This window comes from Vicugna pacos, chromosome 23 (assembly GCF_048564905.1).
Source record: "Vicugna pacos chromosome 23, VicPac4, whole genome shotgun sequence".
Classification (NCBI taxonomy): domain Eukaryota; kingdom Metazoa; phylum Chordata; class Mammalia; order Artiodactyla; family Camelidae; genus Vicugna; species Vicugna pacos.
The window spans coordinates 28960697-28982331 of NC_133009.1; the positions used below are offsets into that span (position 1 = coordinate 28960697).

General features: G+C 43.4%; 1 protein-coding gene and 3 long non-coding RNA genes across 5 annotated transcripts in view; 2 read left to right on the forward strand and 2 right to left on the reverse strand.

Annotated features, from left to right (window-relative positions):
• The window catches only part of KCTD3 (potassium channel tetramerization domain containing 3), a 51967-nt gene extending 45199 nt beyond the window's left edge, over nt 1-6768 (reverse strand). The window contains exons 1-3 of one of the 2 annotated variants that reach the window (XM_072948737.1): nt 6266-6768; nt 1950-2003; nt 1499-1544 (exon numbers count right to left, since the gene is read on the reverse strand). In XM_072948737.1, the coding sequence (XP_072804838.1) occupies nt 1499-1544; nt 1950-2003; nt 6266-6348 (183 nt within the window). In that variant the 5' untranslated portion in view covers nt 6349-6768. The remainder of the gene's footprint in view (nt 1-1498; nt 1545-1949; nt 2004-6265) is intronic. The other variant, XM_072948736.1, reaches the window with a different exon arrangement.
• The window catches only part of LOC140688774 (uncharacterized), a 457687-nt gene that overhangs the window by 50842 nt on the left and 385210 nt on the right, over nt 1-21635 (forward strand). The window lies entirely within an intron of this gene.
• Nucleotides 5652-7432, forward strand: LOC140688773 (uncharacterized). The gene is made up of 3 exons (XR_012063586.1): nt 5652-5988; nt 6915-7023; nt 7336-7432. It is a non-coding gene; the product is annotated as an uncharacterized lncRNA (long non-coding RNA).
• Nucleotides 8644-12436, reverse strand: LOC140688776 (uncharacterized). The gene is made up of 3 exons (XR_012063589.1): nt 12397-12436; nt 11667-11808; nt 8644-9057 (listed from the first exon to the last, which is right to left on the reverse strand). It is a non-coding gene; the product is annotated as an uncharacterized lncRNA (long non-coding RNA).

A 21635-nucleotide genomic window follows, 5' to 3' on the forward strand; every position in this document is an offset into this window, starting at 1 on the left:
GATTGATAATATTTTAATACGCAAGATAAATGGTATCAGATAAGTCAGTTTTCCCATTTCTATTTAATTAATATGTTTGGTGAAAGTGATACCAAAAGTAAAATTTTTATCTGAAATATTCCAGAATTCAAATAAATACTTAGAAAATATTATGCATAAATAATATTGCCTATATCATCTGATCATTAATTATTGGTGACAGTGATTGTGACTTAACATAACTTGTGATTCATATATGAATCATTAAAACACCAACGTACTTTTATAATACACGCAGGGGCAATCAAGAAAAGTAGAAGAATAGACATATGTGTATGTATGACTGGGACAGTGTGCTGTACACCAGAAATCGACACACTGTAACTGACTGTTCTTCAATTTAAAAAAAAGACAAGAAAAGTAAATACTGCACACTGATGTCAAAACTGGAAAACAATACTATTCTCATTAACACTTTTATATACCACTATTTCAATTTCCTCGAGGGCTAGGGGTGGGATGGGGGGAGGGTGACAACAACAACAAAAGTTTTTTTAGTAACAAACACAGCACTACAGAATACATATAGGGAAAATAAAATGTTTTAAAAATACGAAATACATTAATTGATAACTTTTTACAGGAAGGTATGCCAACATTATTTTGAACCAATTACAAAAGCTCTAGCCATAAAACTGAACACCATTTAAAGCTTATCTAAGTCAGACAGTCAATTATATATGGTGAGTGAGGTTCTTCTGACTCCATAAATTCTTGCTTTTGTCTTTATTATAATCAATCAGAAATTGAAGAACCATCACAGATTTGTGAAGATCTTATTAATGATGTCTTTGTTAGAGTCTCACATGGACATATCTGCTTGTACTGCTTTATTTCATCTGCACATCTCACCACAGAAAATAACCTTGGGTCACTGTTGCCTCCAAACTGAAAGCCTTGTTTGCTTTTGTGAGCACTAAACATTTACATTGCTGTTGTGCACATTGTAACTGCTTTTTATATGTATAAACTAATTTTTGTCCTGAAATTTAATAGTTCTTTACTTCCTGTACTCCACCATTGCTGCACTAGTTTCCAAGGTTATTCTCCAAAATAAAAAATTGTAGGTCTTTACTAATCTACAACATCTTACCATTCGAATTCAAAACCAAAATATTTTAGTATTTACATTCATCTATCTACTGTCAAAGTTTCAATTACTGATTAAAAGAAATCTTTCCTCTACTGGCAATTGTAAGCTTACATCCTACAATCCCATTAATCATGCGTACATAAGTTGCTATATATAGTATTCCCTGTTTCAGGTTCTCTTCTGTAATTATAGAAACACTATTCATGACAAGAAATAAAAACTTGTAGTACATATACTATCTTTCATTTAGTTGTTATTAAAAGAATAGCCCTCCTCTCTTCTGAAAGTCACCATATAATAAGGACCAAGCATTATAAGCATTATTTGATCAAACTTAGAAATACACATCAACATTATTATACTCACAGCACCAGTTTCATCTCGAAGTGTTGAAATTCTTCCACTCAGCAAGCTAGAAGTCATTAACATTAAGACAATTATTTTTCAAAATCTGAGTGTAATTAAAATGCCCTAATTCTTTCAAATGTCAAAGACCAATACAAAGAATCATCCTTTCTCCAACATAAAATAACAATTTAAAAATTCTATTTTAAGAGTTAAGATTTTTTACTAGGGTATATAGCTCAGGGGTAGACTGCGTGCTTAGCATGCACGAGGTCCTGTGTTCAAGCCCCAGTACCTCCATTAAAACAAAGAAATCTAATTACCTCCCTCCACCCAAAATTAAATAAAATTTTTAAAAAAGAGTATTTTTATTCAAGAAATAAAAATATTAATTTAACGGACAAGAAAATTTTTATCATTTTAATAATCAACTGTATTAAAAAAAAAGGTACTAAAGAATTATATGAAATACCTGGAAAAAAAAGAATCTGGAATCCACATAAGTGTTTGTCTTGAGGTACTAAACCTGCAATTAAAATGTATCTTGTATTATAAATGAGGACATGATTTGAAATTTCAATGCTAGCTAACGTGCTTTAATACATTGGCTAATGATTTACACGTTGAGTAGCTATGACTGTATCAATTATATTCATTACATTTAATATTTCAAAATCTTGCTACTTTCAATTCAGAGTTAAGATTATTCCAAGAGCTCTCAACAAAAATCAAATAATTTATTCACATATATTGCTTCCTAAAACACTACTTTCTAGCATGCCAATCTGCTGAAGACTCAACAATTAGCCCACACACCAAGTCCAAACTTCTCAACATAATACACAAACTTATCTTCAGGTCCTGTTTCATCTCTCCAACACAAACTGCGTCCCCCTCTAAAAGACAGTACTTCTTAATATCCCTAAACAATTCATGCTTACACCACTTCGTATCTTTATCCCAGCTGGATCAACCTCTGTCTTTCCAATTGTCCAGGTCCCATCCATCTTTCTTAGCACCATCCAGGTTCTAGCTGCTCTTTAACAGTTTTTCCAAATATTCAATCCTACACTGTCTTTCTGAATTCATACTAATCCCATACATAATGCATTTAACACTTTCTTTATATGTCGTCTTGGGCTATTCACAACTGTTGCATTCATTCATTCAAAAATAACTCAGTAAACACTGTTTTGAGGTTAACTGCCATTTGATCAACTGCTTGTTACCACCAATTTTAGGGGGAACTTTAATCAAAGCCTAGTGAAACAGACCAGGACAAAACAATCAACAACTGATGTAAACTAGCATGATAAAGAGTGCAATACAGGGCTCATCCAGTCCTGCACTTGATGTCTGAATATTTTCTTTTAAGATTCATCACACCACACTATATATTTTTCACTCTCTTCCCCATCACCAGGTGTCTTCACACAGAAGAGAGCCTAACAGACCTTTACTTTCACTCCACATTCATTTCCCTGTGCCCATCAACCAGATTAAAAAAGGAGCCAGTTTACTGAAGAAAACACAGCAAATTTTCCCATGTATTCTTAGCAGAATCTTAAGAAAAAGTTAAAAAAAAAAAAGTGAGAAGCAGATTACAACTAGCTACTGGAACTGACTTGGTCAACTAAACAGAAGCAAACCCAGTAAATGGTAAACTGAAAGATCCAAAGATCCACTGCAAAAATGAATCACTGTTTTGGAGGGCATCAAATTAATTCCAAATAAGGATCGCTTCTAACTTGTGACCTTTCATGTTCACTGCATATTCAGCAAATTGTCTGCCAAACAACTCAAATTTTGTGTTACTTAGAAAATTACACTGGTCTGCTTAAAGTCATTTTAGCAATTTCAATTAAAATCAGCAGTGGGTTTAGTAATCTGGAATTTCTTGGCAAAGAGATAGGACCTTCATCTCCACTATTTGTTTTTCCCCAGACCAGGAAGAAGATGGGGGGGGGAACAACCCACGAAGTTCTAAAACTGGTTCCAAATACTGTTTCATGAAAAATTACATCATTTAAAGTTACATGTGACAAGCAACATATATGAAAATCCTTTTCTATATTTTTATCTCATATCCACAGTATGCCAAGAAAAGGATCATATGTACTCTGGTCTCAGCAAAAGTTACTACTAAAGATAGCAGCATATCCGCATTAATACTAAATGCTACTTGCCTCCTACTAAATTTACTTGGAAGCAGTCTAGTTAGAATTATTTATTCTGCAAAATTACTATTAATAATGCCACTAATCCTTGTATTTCCTATCTATTGCTTCACATTTCTTTCACAATCCTGGAAGGTTGGTACTATTATTTATTATTTTACATTTTAGGAAACTAAGCACTGAAAACTAATTTGCCTAACGTTGCTCAGCTACTTAGAGGTAAAGCCTGGGAACTAGTACCCCTTAGTCTGACTCCAAAGTTCTTTGTTACGAGTCTCCCACTGGCTGGTCCCAGACTTCTCTCATCAGGCCTCAAATCACACTTACTCATAACAGAGTTAATCACAAATTGAGCCCTACTGGGTTTCTTTTACTTCATTAGGGTTTTTTTGGTAAATGGTATTAACAATTCTAAATGAAACCTGATGTTCTTTACTTTTTAAATAATCCATGAAGTGTTAAATACATACTAAAAATTGGTTATTTCTGTAATTCCTCTGAATATGTCCATTTTCCTATCTTCTTTTGGGAAAGAAAAAAAAAAAAACTTCCCTATAGCATAGGCTTCTCTGTTCACAGTAAACTAGCTCTCCTTCTGAGTTTCACTTATCACTTCAAGCTAACTTTGATTCTGTGCCACAGGTGGTCCTATCGGCGGCAATCCCTCAACTTCAATTCCTTCAATTCCTTGACCTGAGAATTTTTTTATTTTACAGTGACTTAAGTGACTGTGTTTTATACAAGATATAGATGACTTCCAGATCTCCTCTAGCTCTAAAATGCTCCAAGAGTCTATGGTCCAAAGTAACTCAAAATATCCTTAGAACACTTGGATGTTCTGTTTTCTATAGGTCATGTCATTACTTGTTTTATAAATTTATCTTGGCAAGTCTAAAGATAGTGTTTTTTTCACTTGTTTCTTGTTCCTATGTAAAACTCTCACCTGCCTTCTAAATTGTTCAATCTAATAATTTCTAATTTTGTATTCTTTTCTAATATTACTTAGAAAAATTTAGAGCCTAATAAAATCAAGTTTTCTTAACTAACGAAACATAAAACGTTCCAGCTCTGTCCTACACAATTTAAAATTTTCAAACAGAATTCTAGTCATTAATAATTATTAAGCTACCCACTTTCAACATTCAGTGAATAACAATACTGTTCAATTTTAGAATTAAATTAGGAAGTACTTTAGAACACCTGAAAAGAAATACATGCGCAATCAACAGAAATGAGAAACTCCGGAGGGCAACAGCCCCGTGGTAGAGCGCGTGCTTAGCATGCACGAGGTCCTGGGTTTAATTCCCCATAACTCCATTAAAAAAGAAAGAAAGGAATTGGTGCAGGGATTTTAAATAACTGAAGTGTTAGCCTTCTGAAGGGAAACTCTTACAGGGTATTCCATTTTAGCATCTCTAAATAACCAAACCTGCAAAATTTTCACAGGATTTTAGGAAAATACCCATTTTTTACATTAGAAGAAATCGATCTTCTGGTCCATGAAACCGGTATCTATATAGGAACAATGCTGTTGTAAATTCTTATACTAATAAACAGTTTTATTCTCGGAGATAAAGGGAAATAAAGAGTGAGCAGAAAAAGAATGAAGAATGAGTGTCCTGTGCTGAATTCTCTAACATACTTAGAAAACTACTCAATTTTTAGGATTAAGACAGTATATAAATTTTTATCGCTACGGCTCACAGTGTTGCCGTTCTGCCTTTTAAAAAATACTAGTTAAAAAGCCCTAGATGTTGAAAACCTTTCATATTCTCGAGCATAGCAAAATACGCTATATCCCAGGGCACCGCATCGTTTACCTCCCACCGGCCTATAACTCAACCAGCCCTTCCTTGAAATAAAGCTGGCAAACTCCTATTTCTGAGAGGAGCGAATCCACAAACATATGACCTTTCCCTCCAACAAACTTATTAAAAGAAAGGGAGCAGAAGGCCAGAGAGAGGCAAGAGAAGAGCTTTCGGTCTGTTTACTAGCGGGGGCGCCGGAAGGTGCCACTATCCGAAGCTTCCCAGAACCAACTCTTCAAACTGCGGCTTCTGGACACCCTGCCTCGAAAGTTGAACAGATCCTTCGGAACCAGGCACCAGGAAACTCGGAAAGTAAATAACAGGGCTCTGCAAATCTACTGCACTCCCTCCACGAGATTCTCGGCCCCCCCTAAGGAGGCGTGGGGAACAACCCTGTCCGTACTCTTCCTTGCCCGGGTAAAGAGACACCTGGCGGACCGGAGAGAAAGGGAGGCAGGTTCACCTGCAACAGTCAAACCACAAGGCCAGGCTTCGACCAAATTCCTGAAATACGCTCTAGGGTCAGGTAAGGAAAGGTACAGAATGTTCTCGGCCGGATCCCTCAGAAAGGGGGAGGGACGGCGACCGGCCTTCTGCGCGGCCTTAAGTAAGGGCCCGACCCTCGGTGGTTCCCAAGACCGCCTGCCTCCCGAGATCCGCCGACCTTCTCCCGCCCGTCTGGCCCCCTCCGTCCCCCGCCGGCTCGGCTCCCACGTTCGCCCGCGAGCCCGCGACACCGGCGCCCCCCGCCCCCGGAGTCCGCCTGCCGCTTCCCCGCTCCGAGCCCTTCCCCGCCGGCTCACCTGGTCCCCCCCACGTTCAGCTGCACGATCTCGCCGCTGCCGGCCGCCGCCGCGGCGAAGCTGCCGCAGTGCCCTCCCGCCATCTCCGGCCGCCCTCCCTCCCCGGCCGGGGCCGCCGAGCCCGCGGCGGGAGCCCGAGGCGGCGGCGGCGGCGGCGGCGGCTGCAGGGCCAGCAGGGCGGCGGCGGCCCGAGGGCGGGCGGCGCGCGGAGCCTCCCCCACCTTCCCGGCGGCCGGGCGGGGCGCTCGGGCGTCCGCCTCTTCCCCTCCGCTCCGGCGGCGCAGGAGGGCGGCCGGGCCTCCACCTCCCGCGGCCTCCAGGCCGCCCGGCCGGCCCCGGCCTGCCGTCAGCGCTCGGTCGACCCCGTCGTCTCCACCGCCACGGCGGCCGCCGCAGCCGCAAGCTCCGCCGGAGGAAGGGTCGCCACGCGGGACAAAACACCGCAGCGCGCAGTACTTCGTCCGCCGCGGCCACGGAGCGGGAGGAGGAAGGAGAGGCGGGGAGGAGCTCCCCAGCCCCGCGGCGGGCGCGGAGGGAGGGCAGAGGAATGCGCTCCTGGCCCGCCGCCTGGCCCTACGGGATTCCGTTTCTTCTTTCCTCCCCTCCGCAACCCCAACCCCTCTTTTACATTCGATTTTTCCTGCTCCAGGACTCAAGATTTCCCAGATTGAGGGCAAGTCTGGGCAAACCGTCCTGAGGATCTTTATTTTCTCCCTTCTCCACGTGGATTCGGGAGATGAAAGCAAAACTTCTTAGAGGTAGTAGAGATCATGCATAAATGTTTACATTACCATTTATAGTGGAAATGCGGTGAGGATTTGGGGATTTTAAAACTTTAAAGCGCTTACCCCAGCAGACTCGTTACCTTACCCTCTTCAGTCTCATCCCTACTCTCCGAAGCAGTTTGATTTTGTTAAGCAGGGGAGGAAACAAAACGACAAAAATAAGCGAAACAAACGAAAACCCTAGGCTGTGTAGATCAACACGTTTACGAACTATAGTAAGCACTCAACTGATGTCTCGCACACACATATAATTTTGCTAATTTATTTATTTTTTGCTTTACACAGTGTATATTGGAATCCGGAACCTTAATGGCTACTACGATATGTTTTTAAATAGTAATACTGTAACACCTTGTGAAATAAAAGTCATATTTTACACTAGGATGAGAAAATTTTAAACCAGTTTTTTTCTTTGCCTGTTTGGGCCTCTTCCCTCCCCCCCTTTAGTGTGTACTGTGCATCTGCGTTCACCAGACCTCCTTTGTAGATAACGTGCCCACTTAATCTCATCAAGGATTCCAACTCTTTAGCAGATAACCTACCTTCTTAATCTTGCAGCCATGATTCATGACCCACTCACCTTGTGCATGTGCTCTTAGAAAATTATTTCTTAGCTGAGAGAGTGAAAACCCAAAGTGGATCTTAAAAGCAGCTTAAAATTGGAACAGCTTTTTTTTTTAAAGCAATGCTTTGATGAATTCAGATTAAGCAAATCAGAAATATAAGTCTTAGATTTTCCTTGAAACGTACATGAGTACCACAGCAGCAGTTTATTATAAATCTGGAAATTGTATGACTTCTTAAACACAATAAGCAACTAATCACAGTAAGCAACGTATCTTCTGCACAAACACATCACACAAATTCACACACGCTCACCCATGTGCACGCACATAACTATACACAGACACTATCTCTTGGTTCTATAGCGCAATGATACTGTATCATTACGACCTTCAGCCAAAATGTATTTGTAAGAAATCCGCTCTTATACTAGGATTGTGTCACCAAATTGAATTAACACCTTGAAAAATTAATAAATTGAACATTTTGAGAAGCTTCATTATTCAAAATAGAATATTGGATTTTATAAACTTAAATTATTCTCCAATACATAATGCACAGACTTCAGAAACTATGCCCTTATGTTAGTTTGTCTCGAAATTGTGTATCATATATTTGATCATATCAGCTGTGTCAGCAATGTATAGTAACTCAATGAAAGAGTAAGGATAATTTCTCTTCTTGTGCCCTCACATATTTTCAAACAATACCTTTCTTTAAAGAAATATGTTGCTTTCCCAATATTACTTCATTCAAAGTAGAATCATCACTACAGGAAAATATTTCACGTTGTCCAACCAGGGAAAAAGGGACAAAGTTCACCCAACAAGTTTCCGGGAACTCCTTGTGGGTTCTGATTCTGACTCTGCCACTTACTAGCTCTGTAACTTGGTGCAAGTTTCTTTAACTTTCTGAGCTGAGGTTTTTAATAAATAAAAAGATGATAAAAGTATGTCACCCTACATGCCAGGGTGGTTGTAGGATGAAATTTATTCATTCAAAACTATCCCTAGATCGTTTACTCTGAGAAGCTAATGAAAAACAAGGACAGTCCCTGCTCTCAAGAGATTTACGGGCCAGTTGGGAGGACAGACAAGTAAACAGGCAGTCCTATTAGTGTGGGACACCATGAGAACTCATGACGATTAACACAGAGATGGTTTTCTTCCTTTTAGAAGCTGGTATGAAAATTCCTCTGAGTAGTTTACAATATGCACTTGGACAAAGCACTCTGTTAAGCCACTTGATGTAGAAAGGGAAGCTCAAAAGTCACTTTCAGTCAGCAGTAAACGGTTGCCAGACAGACTTCTTATCAGGTGGGTTCTGTCAACTGCAGGGTTTCTTGTTTGGTTGAGCTCTGAGGCTAAGGCACTGGGCAGTTTGGAGCAGAATGGAATTGTTCTGCTCTGTGATACAGGAAAGGTGTAGAGGGAGGGACCAGACCTGTTGGTTGCAGAAGGTAGGAGACGTTAGGGAAGAGAAGCTACAAAGTGTGTAAATAGATTTCTTTCATTCAGTTGTTTACTGTGCCAGGTATGCTGCTGAGTTCTCTACAAATCTATCTTAGGTCCCCAACAATGCTAGGAGGTAAAGCATTTCAGAGTTGACAGTAAGTTGTTTTGGAAAGAGTTATGCAGCAAATGCCATCTCTCCTGTCTCCCCTATGAAGTCCCTAGTTAATCTAGCATTATTCACTAATATTTTAGAGAAGTGGATTTTGGGGAGGCAACTTGAAACAATGTTTGAGAGCACAGCTGGAATCTAGATTATACATCAAACAGGCATCTAACTCAATGCGAGAGGCTCAGGTACTGCTTCCTGGAAGAGCTATGATTTGAACAGACTTGAGGCAAGACTAGGATTCAGCCAAAAAAAACTGTGGGTACAGTATAGGATGTATCGGGCAGAGAGAGGCGCAAATATCAAGGCTGAGAGTCAAGAGCGTTGACAGCACATTTGAGGAACTGTCAAATGTTAACTTTGGCTACATAAGAGTCTTGCATAATAAAGAATATCACATAGGACTTTTTCTTTTCTTTTCCTTTTTCTTTCTTTCCTCCCTCCCTCCCTCCCTTCTCTCTCTCTTCCTTCCTTAACCGTGGCTCCCATTACAGTTAGACTGTTCATGAACATTCTGAATATACATAGAAGATACAAAATATGTCAAAGCTGCCACTTCTGCAAAAGGAGTGATGGTGAAGGGAGAGATTCAAGTATCACTTTCTGTTTTAAATCATTAGCTAAGGAGGTCCATCCATTTTATTAAATACATTTGTTCTACTGTAACACGTCTATCACAGCTGTCATCTTTATATTTCTCTACTATCACCCCAAACCGTGCCTCCCTGGTGTTCTACAGGATGATTATAATGATTTACTAAAGGTCTTCATGCTCTTTGTCTTCTTTCCCTGCCAATTAATCAATCACTCTGCTCTCCAAGCATACGTAGAAGTTCTTCTGATCATGCTCCCTAGTACAATCCTTAAATTAGGTTCAAACTCTTCAACCTGTAAGGTTGTTTCTGATGTTCTTGGGGAATTTAGCATTCCATCAAGTCTAAATACTATTAATTTTCAACACATAAGCGTCCATCAAGATGCATCCTTGGAAAATATCCTATATTTGTATATATCAATGCTTATATTCACGATACTTATTCTGCTTGAACCTCACACCATCCTGTGTTTACTTACAAAGTCCTACCCTTCCTCTGAATTGCAGCTCTTTTACAGAGACTTCCTGATTTCCCACCACTCGCTATGGAGCACAGATGAGATTAATTCCCCAATTGAATATTCAATGATTTTACGCTTATATATTTTATATTTCTGCAATATGTGCTTTCATCATTGTATTTTACCCCTCTTGCTGGTCTCTAAGTTCTTGAAAGATAAACATCTCGGGCACCAAACCTTGAGCAAGACCTGAAAATATCGATGTGCATTCCTATGATTCCCAGCCTTCCGGAAAAATGTGAGCCTAAGTATCTATTTTCTCATCTGTTATTCCTCATTCAAAAAACAGTATTTATAGAGCATTTTCTTTGTATGCAGCATGTAGTACTTGGGACCTCCTAATGGAGGTACTGGGAATTGAACCTAGGACCTCATGCATGCTAAGCATGCGCTCTACCACTGAGCTCTACCCCGCCCTAGGTGTTAACCTTTAACAGGTGTGAAGAGCTAAGCTGAGTTGCAAAGTGCTATCAGGTGTCCTCCGATTACAAAAATGGGCCAAAATGAAAGCAGCAGTCAAGCTTTTAATCACTTACTGTGATAGAATAAACAAAAGGCTAACCCAGAGAAAGCACTGACTCCCAGTTTCCACTTCCCCCTTGACATATACCAGTATAAAGTGAGTGGATTAGCATGGCTTTGGGAGATGGGAAATCCATCTGCTGAGAGAGCCCCCAACACAAGGATCCTGTAATTTTATGAAATCTGGGCAGAAGGAGAGGAGCCATCACCCTGAAGATAGATAACTTGGGAGCTCTGAAAACCTGCATGGTGGAACCACAGCATCCTGCATGAGGCTCAGCTTGGAACACTGGTTCTTGGAGAGGCCCAGGCCCCATCAAGCAGAAAAACCGCATGGGGATTGACTGTCACCGCCTTTGCAGCGGGAGTATCAGATCATATTGCCAGGGTGGTCCCCTCCACCCAGCAGGATGTTCATACCCCACAGGACTAGGGGGCCCCAGCTGCCCAAGGCTTAGAGAGAGGCATGCTTGTGAAGCTGGGGTTCTGGGACAGGTCACCAGGCAGGAGATGCTATTGGCGAACAAGGCATCTGCCTAATTTAAAGCGCTATGCTACCCAAATGCTGGCGGGAACTAGACTGCCTTGCCCGAGTGGGTCAGGCTCTGGCTGGTTGGGTAACACTAATAAGAAGTACCTGGGGACCCTGGTTGCAGGAGAAGCCCTAATGGGCAACAAGTCCAAATGGGGTCTTAATGTTGCCTGTCTGCAGCCTCTCAAGAGTGTTCTGCGTCTTTGGGGGATAGTTTCCTTACACCCAACAGGATGTACAGGTGGTTGAGGACAGACCTTACCTCCATAGACCTGGAGGGCCAAGGCTGTGCAAGGCCTGATGAAGGGGTGTGTACTGGGCATGCCCGTACAGAAAAGTTCATGACAGCCCAGCACCTGGAAATCGACAAAGGTCGAGAGAACCTGGATCACAGCAGAAGGCTTCTGGAAGACAAGGCATACTCTTAAGCACCAGTCCTAACATACCTTATAAGGAATGTTTGCTTTGTTTTGTCCCCTGAAGGCAAAATAAAAGGTCACTACACTGCCTTGGTGGAGGGTGGGCGTCCTCCACCATGGAGGCTTTGCAGGTGTTGGGGCCTGATAGTTCCACAGGCCTGGGGAACCCAGTGGGACTGAGTGCCGAAGGGATGCGTAATGCGCATGTGTCCGCAGCGCAGCTGTGGGTAGTTCGGGCCCTGGAATTGGGCAGAAGTCGGCAGACGCCGGATCACAGTAGTCGGCAGTAGGAGTTCAAGAGGTAAGAATAACTGCAGACCTAAACTAAACCATGGGGAATATTTCCCCCTAAAGGCAAAGCGCAGGGCTGCTTGACTGTCTTGCCAGGGCTGCACCTAGCCGGCTGACTAGAATATTCTCTAAAAAGAGGCACCTGGGAGCCTTATTTAGTGGAGAAACCCAGGATCCGATCAGAAGCAAGCCCAAATGAAGACTGCCTGAGGGTAATCCGCCACTGCAGTCTCAGAGTGATATTCGAGGAGGGGGTGGGGAGGTGGGGATGGGCTGCCTTACTTTGGAGGCCACGCAGGCGTTTCGAGAGTGGATTTAGCCCCACCACCGGGAGCGCCGGATTGGCCAAGGCCTGCCGAAGTGGTGTGTACTGCGCACGCGCGTCCTGCGCAGTTCAGTGAAACCGGGAAACAGCAACGGCGCGAAGATCAGATGTTGGGTGACAGAGCCTGGTTTTGGAAGCGCAAGGAGCAGGCAAAATCACAAACCTTCACCTTCTCAGTGGGGAATGTTACCCGTCATGGCAAAACGCAATGGTACTCGACCTTCTTTTCAGGGCAGGACTGCGCAGGCTCTCCAGTTTGCCCCTTAAGAGACTCCTTGGAGCCCTGGTTCTTGGGAAAGCCCGGGTCCTGATCTGGTAGCAAGTCCAAATGGGGATTGTCGGCCCCCAGTTTGCTGCTGCAGCCTCAGAATGATTTTCAGGGGTGTTGGCGCCCTGCACCGTGAATCCTATGCTGGTGTTCGGAGTCTCGACCCAGCTCAGCCTGGAGGGCCCCCGCTGCCCAAGGACCGCTAACCCGGTAAGTGCTGCGTAAGCGCGGCAGGGCAGGGTAGCCAGGGACCTTTCAGAAGGCAAAGGTCGGAGAAAACAGGTCACAGGAACAGGCTTTTGAGGGAGAAGACGAGAGATGGCCGCCACTTTGCCTCTGGCGCTTCAGAATGATTGGTGTGTGGGCTGCCTCCACTTTGAAAGCTATGCTGGAATTTGGGCCGGGTCCTGGCCTCAGAAGCCCGGAGAGCCCCGGGTGCCCAAGGCCAGCGGAAGGGGTATTACTGTCCCTTTGTGTGAAGAGCAGTTCGGGGGGTCCAGAACCTGGAACAGGGAAATGTAGGGAGAAGCCGGGTTACAGGAAGGGCTCTTGGGAACAAGGCGCATGCATTATCGCAAGTCCTGAGCTACCCAATGGGACCTATTTCTCCTAAAGGCAAAACGCAAGGGAACTGGACTTCTTTGCCGGGGCAGGATCCAGCCTTAGGTCCACAGGCCTTGAGGGCCCGGGTGCCAAAGGCCCGCTGAAGGGGTGCCTACTACGCATGCGTTTGCAGCTCAGTTCAGGATATCCAGAGACCCGGACCAGGGCAAGTGTCAGAAGCCGGGTCAGTAGCATCTGCTGGAAAAGGTATAAGCCTGATCGCAAAGCCTAACCTACCCAGTGGGGAATGTTCCCCGGAAGCAGTAACGCGAGGTTACTTCACTGCCATGAAAGGGCTGGGATGGGTGTGCTGGCCATTGCCCACTCTATTAAGAGACACTTAGGAGCCATTTAGGCAGCAAGTCCAAATGGGGACTCATGGTTGCCAATTTGCATCTGCCACCTGAGAGTGATTTTTGGGGCGAGGGACCGCTCCACCCTTCAGGCTATGCAGGTGTGGGCCGGGACCTAGCTTCACAGGCCTAGATTAGGGTTACACCTGCCGAGGATTACTGAAGGGGTGCATACTGCGCGTGAGTGTGCCATGCAGTTAGGCCAAGGCCGGGATCTGCAACGCCGAAAAGGTAGGGAGGTGCCGGACACAGGAGCAAGGCCTTGGGACACAAGGCGTACGCTTCATACCCGATCATAAGACCTTACTTGTCTGGGGGAACTATTCCCCTGAAGGCAAAACAGAAGGATGCTTCACTGCATTTGCAGTGCAGCGTCCAGCCCACTGGTTAACCTGGATACTCCTGGTTGCTGAAAAAGCCTGAGACCTGATCAGGCAGGCAGCAAGTCCAAGTCAGGATAACTGTGGGTAATTTGTTACTTACACTATAGAGTGATTTTCGGGCGTGGGCTCCCTAACTCTGGAGGGCATGTAGAATTTGGGGGCTGGGCCCTCTTTCCACAGGCCTGGAGGGCCCCAGCTGCTCAAAACCTACTGCAGAGATGCATACTGCATGTGCGCATATCACGCAGTTCAGGGACCTGGAACAGATCGCCAATTTGCAGCTGCCTCCTTATTTGTGTAGGGTGGGTGCCCTCCATCTGGATGCTCTGCAGGAGTCTGGGGCCTGGACTTAGCTCCACAGGCCTGGAGGATCCTGGCTGCCGAGGCCAGGTGAAGGGGTGCGAACTGCACATTTGTGTGCAGGGCACTCAGGGAAGCTAGGGACCTAGAACAGGGCAAGGGCCCAGAGAGGGTGGGAACAGGAGCAGGATATTGGGGGAACAAGGCATCTAAGGAATTCCAAAGCAGTTTCCACCAATGCTCATATTCCGTCTGAAGGCAGAGCACGGGGGTACTGGGCTGCCTTGTCAGGGCCAGTCTGGCAGCGTGGCCAGGGGAATCTCCAGTAGGAGACTTCTGGGAGCTCTGGTTCCTGGAGGAGCCGGGGTCCCAATCAGGCAGCAAAACCAGATACAGACTGACTGTAGCCTGCCTGCACTGCAGCTAGGGGCCACTTGAGAGGGTTGGCTCCCCTCTCCCTGGAGGCTTTGCAAGTGTTTGGGACCTGGTGGCTTAGTGCCTGCCGAAGGGACCTGGAATAGGGCAAGGGTCAGGAGAGGTCAGGTCACAGGAGCAAGTTCTTGGGGAATGAGGCATCTCTCTAATCCTGAGCCCTAACCCTCACACATGAGCATATTGCCCTTAAAGGCGCAGCCTGGGGATACTGTAGTCTGGGGTTTCGTGGAGCCGATTGGGTTGGTGATTTTCAATAAGAGACACGTGGGAGCGTCGGTTGCTGGAGAATCTGAGGTGGTCTGAGGCTTGGGGTGGGCGACCTATCACATGGGCTAGGGAAGCTCTCTGATGCAAGGGTGAGAGGGCCGCGGACAGGTGTGATGAGTTTTTTAATTTGTTTTTTAAAAAATATTTCCTGCAAGATGTGCTGTTTGTGTTTTCTGATATCCATTTCATCATGTTTAAGTAGCAAGCACCCAACCCCCAACCGTATGTCACAGGCACACACCCCATATTGCCCTGACGGCCTCTGGACGTGGTACGTTGTCAGCTTCCATATCGATGGGTCATTATGGGAAATGTGCCTGTGCTGCTCTGCAGTTTTAAACTCACACTTCTCACAAAATTCCACACAATCAGGGCCTAATTTTTCAAGATGAGTTATTGGCACCACAATGAATGTTCTCTTTGTGTGAATTATAGCAGCTTTTGTTAATTGCCTAAAATCTGCAAACCTGCAGGAAACATTTGCAGTAAATTGATTTTTTTCAGACATGGCCTTGGTAATAAGTCAGTCTGGTGATTAATAAGTGCTCCTTCTTTTGATTGTGTTCCCTTGTAATTAAAAAACCTGAATACGATCAAGAGAAATCTCAAAACTACATCCACCAGAAATAGCACAGTGAGAACTCCCACCAGGGCTGAGGTCTGCTGTTGGTCTTGCTAACTTCCACTGCTGAGACTCTTCCAGGTGCAAATGACAGGAACAGAATCTATACAAAGTAAAGAAATGCATTTTAGGGCTTGTGCACCTGGAATGAATCCAGTTTCAGGTTTGGTTGGATCAGAGAGGTGAAGGAACCAGACTGTAAATGTATTCCTCTTTGACATACAATTATTTTGAGCTGAAGGCAGTTAAGAAGCAGCAAACCTGGGAAAAGCTCCCCATTCTCTGTGTAAAGGGAGGAAATAAGTTCTCCTTTTACTGTAGTCACTCTTATCCGCCCAGAGACCTTCCAGAGGAAACTGCAAACAAACCTTCCTTCACTAGTTCCCACTCCCCTCAGTTTGCCATCGTTGGCAGCCTGAGACTCCTGTGCGCTGTCCTGTCCTTCCTTGTACTGTGTTGCTCTGTGTTGAAGGTGGTAGGTGTGCCGGAATTTAAGCTGCCATTTGAGTTGCTTTTCCTTTGGGTTCCTGCACATGATATGCCCAGTGCACATGAATACACGGCTGGCCCTTCTCTTGTTAAAATGTCTTTTTGTTAAAGAGTTCCAGCTGAAAACTGAAGATGGGTAAAATTTTGCCTCCCGGTGTAGGAAACAGGTTATCAGTACCTTTCTCCCCCTTTGTCTCTTGGTTCCTGTCATTCCTTCAACTCTTGCACGGGTTGTCGCTTTCATTAGCAAAGAGCTAGCTAGCCACAGACAGACCCCTGCCTACATTGTTCCTGTGACTAGCGGGCCTGGAGAAAGAGAGGCTTTCTCTCCCCTAGATTCCACATATCAACTTCCAGGGCTGAACACTGAGGGGTAAGTTGTATATCCCTGTGTATCCCCACTTAGGATGTGGGCCAAGGTGGGGTTAGTGTTTCTGAGCATCTAGGTACTGGGCATTCGACGTGAACAAGAGAAATGGAGCCCCTGCTCTCCTGTGGTTTACATCCTGGTGGGGGCGATGGGACATAAACTAACCAACCAGCCAACCGACCTCCGGTCTCCAATAATAACTTTATATCATAAATGTTCTTTGAAGGAAAATAAAGTAGATTAAAGTGGTGAAGTAACATGGTATTAATATAGCAATGGTGCTGTCAGTGGCTACTTTTTGGGTAGTGGGATCAAGAGAGGACCTTGGAAAGCCGTAGCGATCTGAGTAGCAACAGACCATGGTATCATGTACTGTGCTGTGAGTCTTTTGTTTACTCTAGACAAAAATACAGAAGGGAGGGCTTCTGTTTACTCTCGGGACTGAAAACTGTAAGAGATCTCCTAAACATGTTGGGTTGCGTCAGTCATGTGTAGGAAGGACTGTTACGTCTTCCTGGAGATGTAGGACTTTGCCCAAGACACGTGGCTTCTCTGGACTGGAAGTGTGATTGCCAAGGTCCCTTTCAGCTCTAAATTCAATGACACTGAATTCATTCTGTAAGTAATTTGTTTTCATATTTGCTTTTAACATTCAATAATGTCGGAACGAATGATGTAAGCAGGACAAAATCAAATTGTAGAATCATCATTTACATTCACCAATTTATAGAAGGACATTATAAATAACCTTACCTAAAAAAAAGATAAAAGTTCGATTCTTTAATGACTCATGTGTCAATATTTGTAAATCCTATTAAATAACTTTAAAAATGCCTAGTGACACAGAGTCATGATTTATTTTCTAGCTTCAGAGCAAGCTGTGATTAGATTAATATCTTTTTGATCAGTAAACAGTGTAGTTAACAATAACCTTGACAGCCTGTAGAACAAGTATGTAAAGAAAAACAGCTGTAAGTTTTATATTCCGTGTCTGTTCGTGCTAGTACTATTTGATTTAATGAGCCTGAAAGAACTACAGAAATGTTACCTATGAGAAGCTCTTTTTTGACCAATTATGCTTAAAAAATAATAATGATCTCTATGTAATTATCATTGTGGTAAAGTCATAACAACAACAGTTACAGGTAACATTTATCAAGCAGGTCCTATATGTCAGGTGCTTTTCTAGAGGCTTTACATATGTATTTTAATCCTTAGCAATCCTATGAGGTGCTGCTGTTAGCAGCTGGCTTTTCACATAAGGGAACTGAACCAGACAGAAGAACCTGCCTGAGCTCACACACCTGGTTGATGGCAGAGCAGGGTATGAGTCTAGATGTTCTGGATCTTAATTCAAGCTCTTAACTGCCTATGATACTTCACCCAGCATTTAAAACTGATGAGTAGAATATGAAATTTGTTTCGTCTGGGGTGGCAAGTTACATTCAGAGACTGAAACTGTCTTTGTCATAGGTTGTCTCACTGTGGCAATTACACTCACTTCACAAGCTGATAACATACAGAATGAGATCTCTTCATAAGCCAATAGATAACATACTCCAAAACAATCGTGGATTAATCACGATCTTATTGCAGGCAAGAGGAGGACAAAACGGGTAAAGTCCAGTTTTAGCTGAGCTGTACCTTTCTACCTGTTGGTCCTCGGGAGAGTGGGCTCAGCCAACCACAGCTGATGTCTAGCTGCCAGAGCAAAAGTGAAGGTCCCTTGTTGCTAGGGAGAGTAGAATGCTGGCGTTGGCAGACAGGACGATCTCCTGGGGCCACTACATGGCTTTCACCACTCCCTGGCAAAGAATCACCCTGTCTAGCCAGGAGCCAGTGCCCTGAGGTTTTCAGAGAGCTGTTTACATCGGCAGACTCAGACATGGAACCCTGGGGATGCTGGTCAAACCTCTTGGCATTTGAATCTTAATGTCCCCCGGCCATAGTTGCACCTCTACATGTTCTTGTCCCTAAGGGCCCATCAGTGCTCCTCAGTAGCTGCCCTGCTGACGGCTTGACTGGAGGTGTCGGCAGTGACATCCTGATACAGCTGCCTCCGTGTAAGCAACTTCACTCGGAACAAAAAAACTTCATTCTTAGATTAAAATAAAAAAAAAAACAACACTCCCCCGAAACAAGTGGATTTGAAATATCGAACTAGTATACAAAAGTCTTTTATCTAGTTTAGATAAAACGGGGCCGTAGGTGACATTTACAAACTCCCGTTTTCTCTGTTTTCCTGTTCCTCGCTACTCTGTTGTCTGCTGGTCATTCGCTCCTGTAACCTCCAGGCCTCTTTAGCTCTGTTCTGTCACCCTCAAAATGTGTGAACCCCCAAAGAAGCTTGTATTGACTATAATTTAGTATCATTTGAAGTCCATGGTTCTCCTCTTTCAGGAGGACTTACAGTTTATATTGTGTACCGTACTTAGGAGCAAAAAGCTTTCTTTTTTCCCTGCTAAAGGGATTTCAGATTTAAGCCAGGGGATAGGAGACATATTTAGAGGCTCATATTGCTTCTACAGTGTGGTTTCAGAGTTTGAAAGTCAATCTTCTAGCCTACCTACTTAAATTGTTTCCCAGTATTTGACACTGTAGGAAAGAGTACTTAAGCGAAATTATATTTTAAAAAAAAGGCAAAATGATGAACAGGCAAAGAATGACACCATAAATTTGAAATAATTCCTTGAGATGTTTTTAGACTGCAATATGTATGGAAAGGTCTTTGAAATGAATTGGAGGAAAAAATGAACTAAAATTCTGACAGCTGAACCACCTCCTATTGTGATGAGACAAAATGTTGCTCACAAAATAACAGCTAAACACATTGCCTCCTGGATGCGTGTTTCTGGTTAAATAGATTGGTTGTCCATCCGATGGGGAGATACTGCTTTCCCGGAGGAGCTGGAAGGTGCCTCCGATCTCCTCAGCTCCTGTCCCACCCAGAGGGAGGAAAGGAGACACTGAGGACGCCCAGCCCTAAGACAGCAATCAGAACCCTTCAGTTGTTGAATTTTTAAACTCTGGTTTGTGGGGTTTATGTGTTTTCTATTCATTTTGCTTTCTCTTCTGAATGCCATCTGCCTATCTGCGTGACTCTGTCTCTCGTGAGGAAACTTTGCCTCGGATGCTGAACTTTGGGGGAAAATCAAAGGCGAACAGGATTGGTCAAGCATCCTCTCTCTTTTTGCAGTCCCCTTTTCCCTCTTATGATTCTTCTTTCGGTCCCTCTCCCTCCTTCCTTCCGTCCCCTCCTTCCCCCTTCCCCACCCCTCCCTTCTTCCTCACTAGAGCTCCCTGAGCCTTGAATTCTGCCTGTTACACCTTCTCCTTGCATGACCTTGGGCAAGTTCCTGAGCTTCTTTGTACCTCAGTAATTACCTCACAGAGTAGCTGAAAATATTAAAAGAATTTAAAAAGGATAAAGCACTTCAGTAATGCCTGGCACATGGTGAAGCGTTAATCATCTTCATTACCATCATCCTGATTATTCCTCTCCGTAAACATTGACTGAGGCTTACCTATGTTTCATATGCTGCGCCAAATAATTAAAATGAGCAAATGAACAAAATATTTCCATTGGGAACTCTTGGTCTCAATGCTGAGTCCCCCAAGCCCCACCATCCATTTCTTTAGCGCATCCTTACTCTCCCCTGCCAGATCTTGTCTGTTCTGTTTTCTCATTCCTTGGGGAATGCTCTTTGCCAGGTGACAATAGGTGGTTTGAATAGGTGAATATAGGCATATAAAAATGTTAGTTTGAATCCAGTAGATAGGCATATGTTTCCAGAAGGCTTTCAAAGAACCAACCGTGGGGTCAGAGTTTTAGATATCACAGCTACGGTACTGGACTTTTAGGACTCAGTTTTATTCACCTCGGCCATTCAGTGACACTGAAATCACATCCCAGTCTATTAATTATTTTGCCTACATGTTTGGATGGCTCTTCCAGCTAACTTTCTTTTGTGATTGATGTAAAGCAGATAATGTTGAGGGAGAAAATGTTTCTACCTGCTTTTTGTGGTCTTTGTAGCTATAGGAGGTGGCCAAGATTCTTTTTTGATAACTTTTTGTTTAGAATTTATGAGGATTCACCTTATTTCCTACTAAATAAAAATTCTTTTTTTTTTTTTTTTTCTTCTTCATTTTTATAATTTTATTTTTTTTCCGTTCATAATTTTTTTTTTTTTTTTCTGGGTGCCACTTCTTTTTTTTTTTTTTTTTTTTTTACATTTTTATTGATTCATAATCATTTTACAGTGTTGTGTCAAATTCCAGTGTTCAGTACAATTTTTCAGTCATACATGGACATATACACACTCATTGTCACATTTTTTTCTCTGAGATTTATCATAACATTTTGTGTATATTTCCCTGTGCTATACAGTGTAATCTTGTTTATCTATTCTACAATTTTGAAATCCCAGTCTATCCCTTCCCACCCTCTACCCCGCCCCCCCACCCCGGTAACCACAAGTCTGTATTCTCTGTCCATGAGTCCATTTCTGTCCTGTATTTATGCTTTGTTTTTGTTTGTTTGTTTGTTTTTGTTTTTTAGATTCCACATATGAGCGATCTCATATGGTATTTTTCTTTCTCTTTCTGGCTTACTTCACTTAGAATGACATTCTCTAGGAGCATCCATGTTGCTGCAAATGGCATTATGTTGTCGGTTTTTATGGCTGAGTAGTATTCCATTGTATAAATATACCACATCTTCTTTATCCAGTCACCTGTTGATGGACATTTAGGTTGTTTCCATGTTTTGGCTATTGTAAATAGTGCTGCTATGAACATTGGGGTGCAGGTGTCATCCTGAAGTAGATTTCCTTCTGGGTACAAGCCCAGGAGTGGGATTCCTGGGTCATATGGTAAGTCTATTCCTAGTCTTTTGAGGAATCTCCACACTGTTTTCCATAGTGGCTGCACCAAACTGCATTCCCACCAGCAGTGTAGGAGGGTTCCCCTTTCTCCACAGCCTCTCCAGCATTTGTCATTTTTGGATTTTTGAATGACGGCCATTCTGACTGGTGTGAGGTGATACCTCATTGTAGTTTTGATTTGCATTTCTCTGATAATTAGTGATATTGAACATTTTTTCAT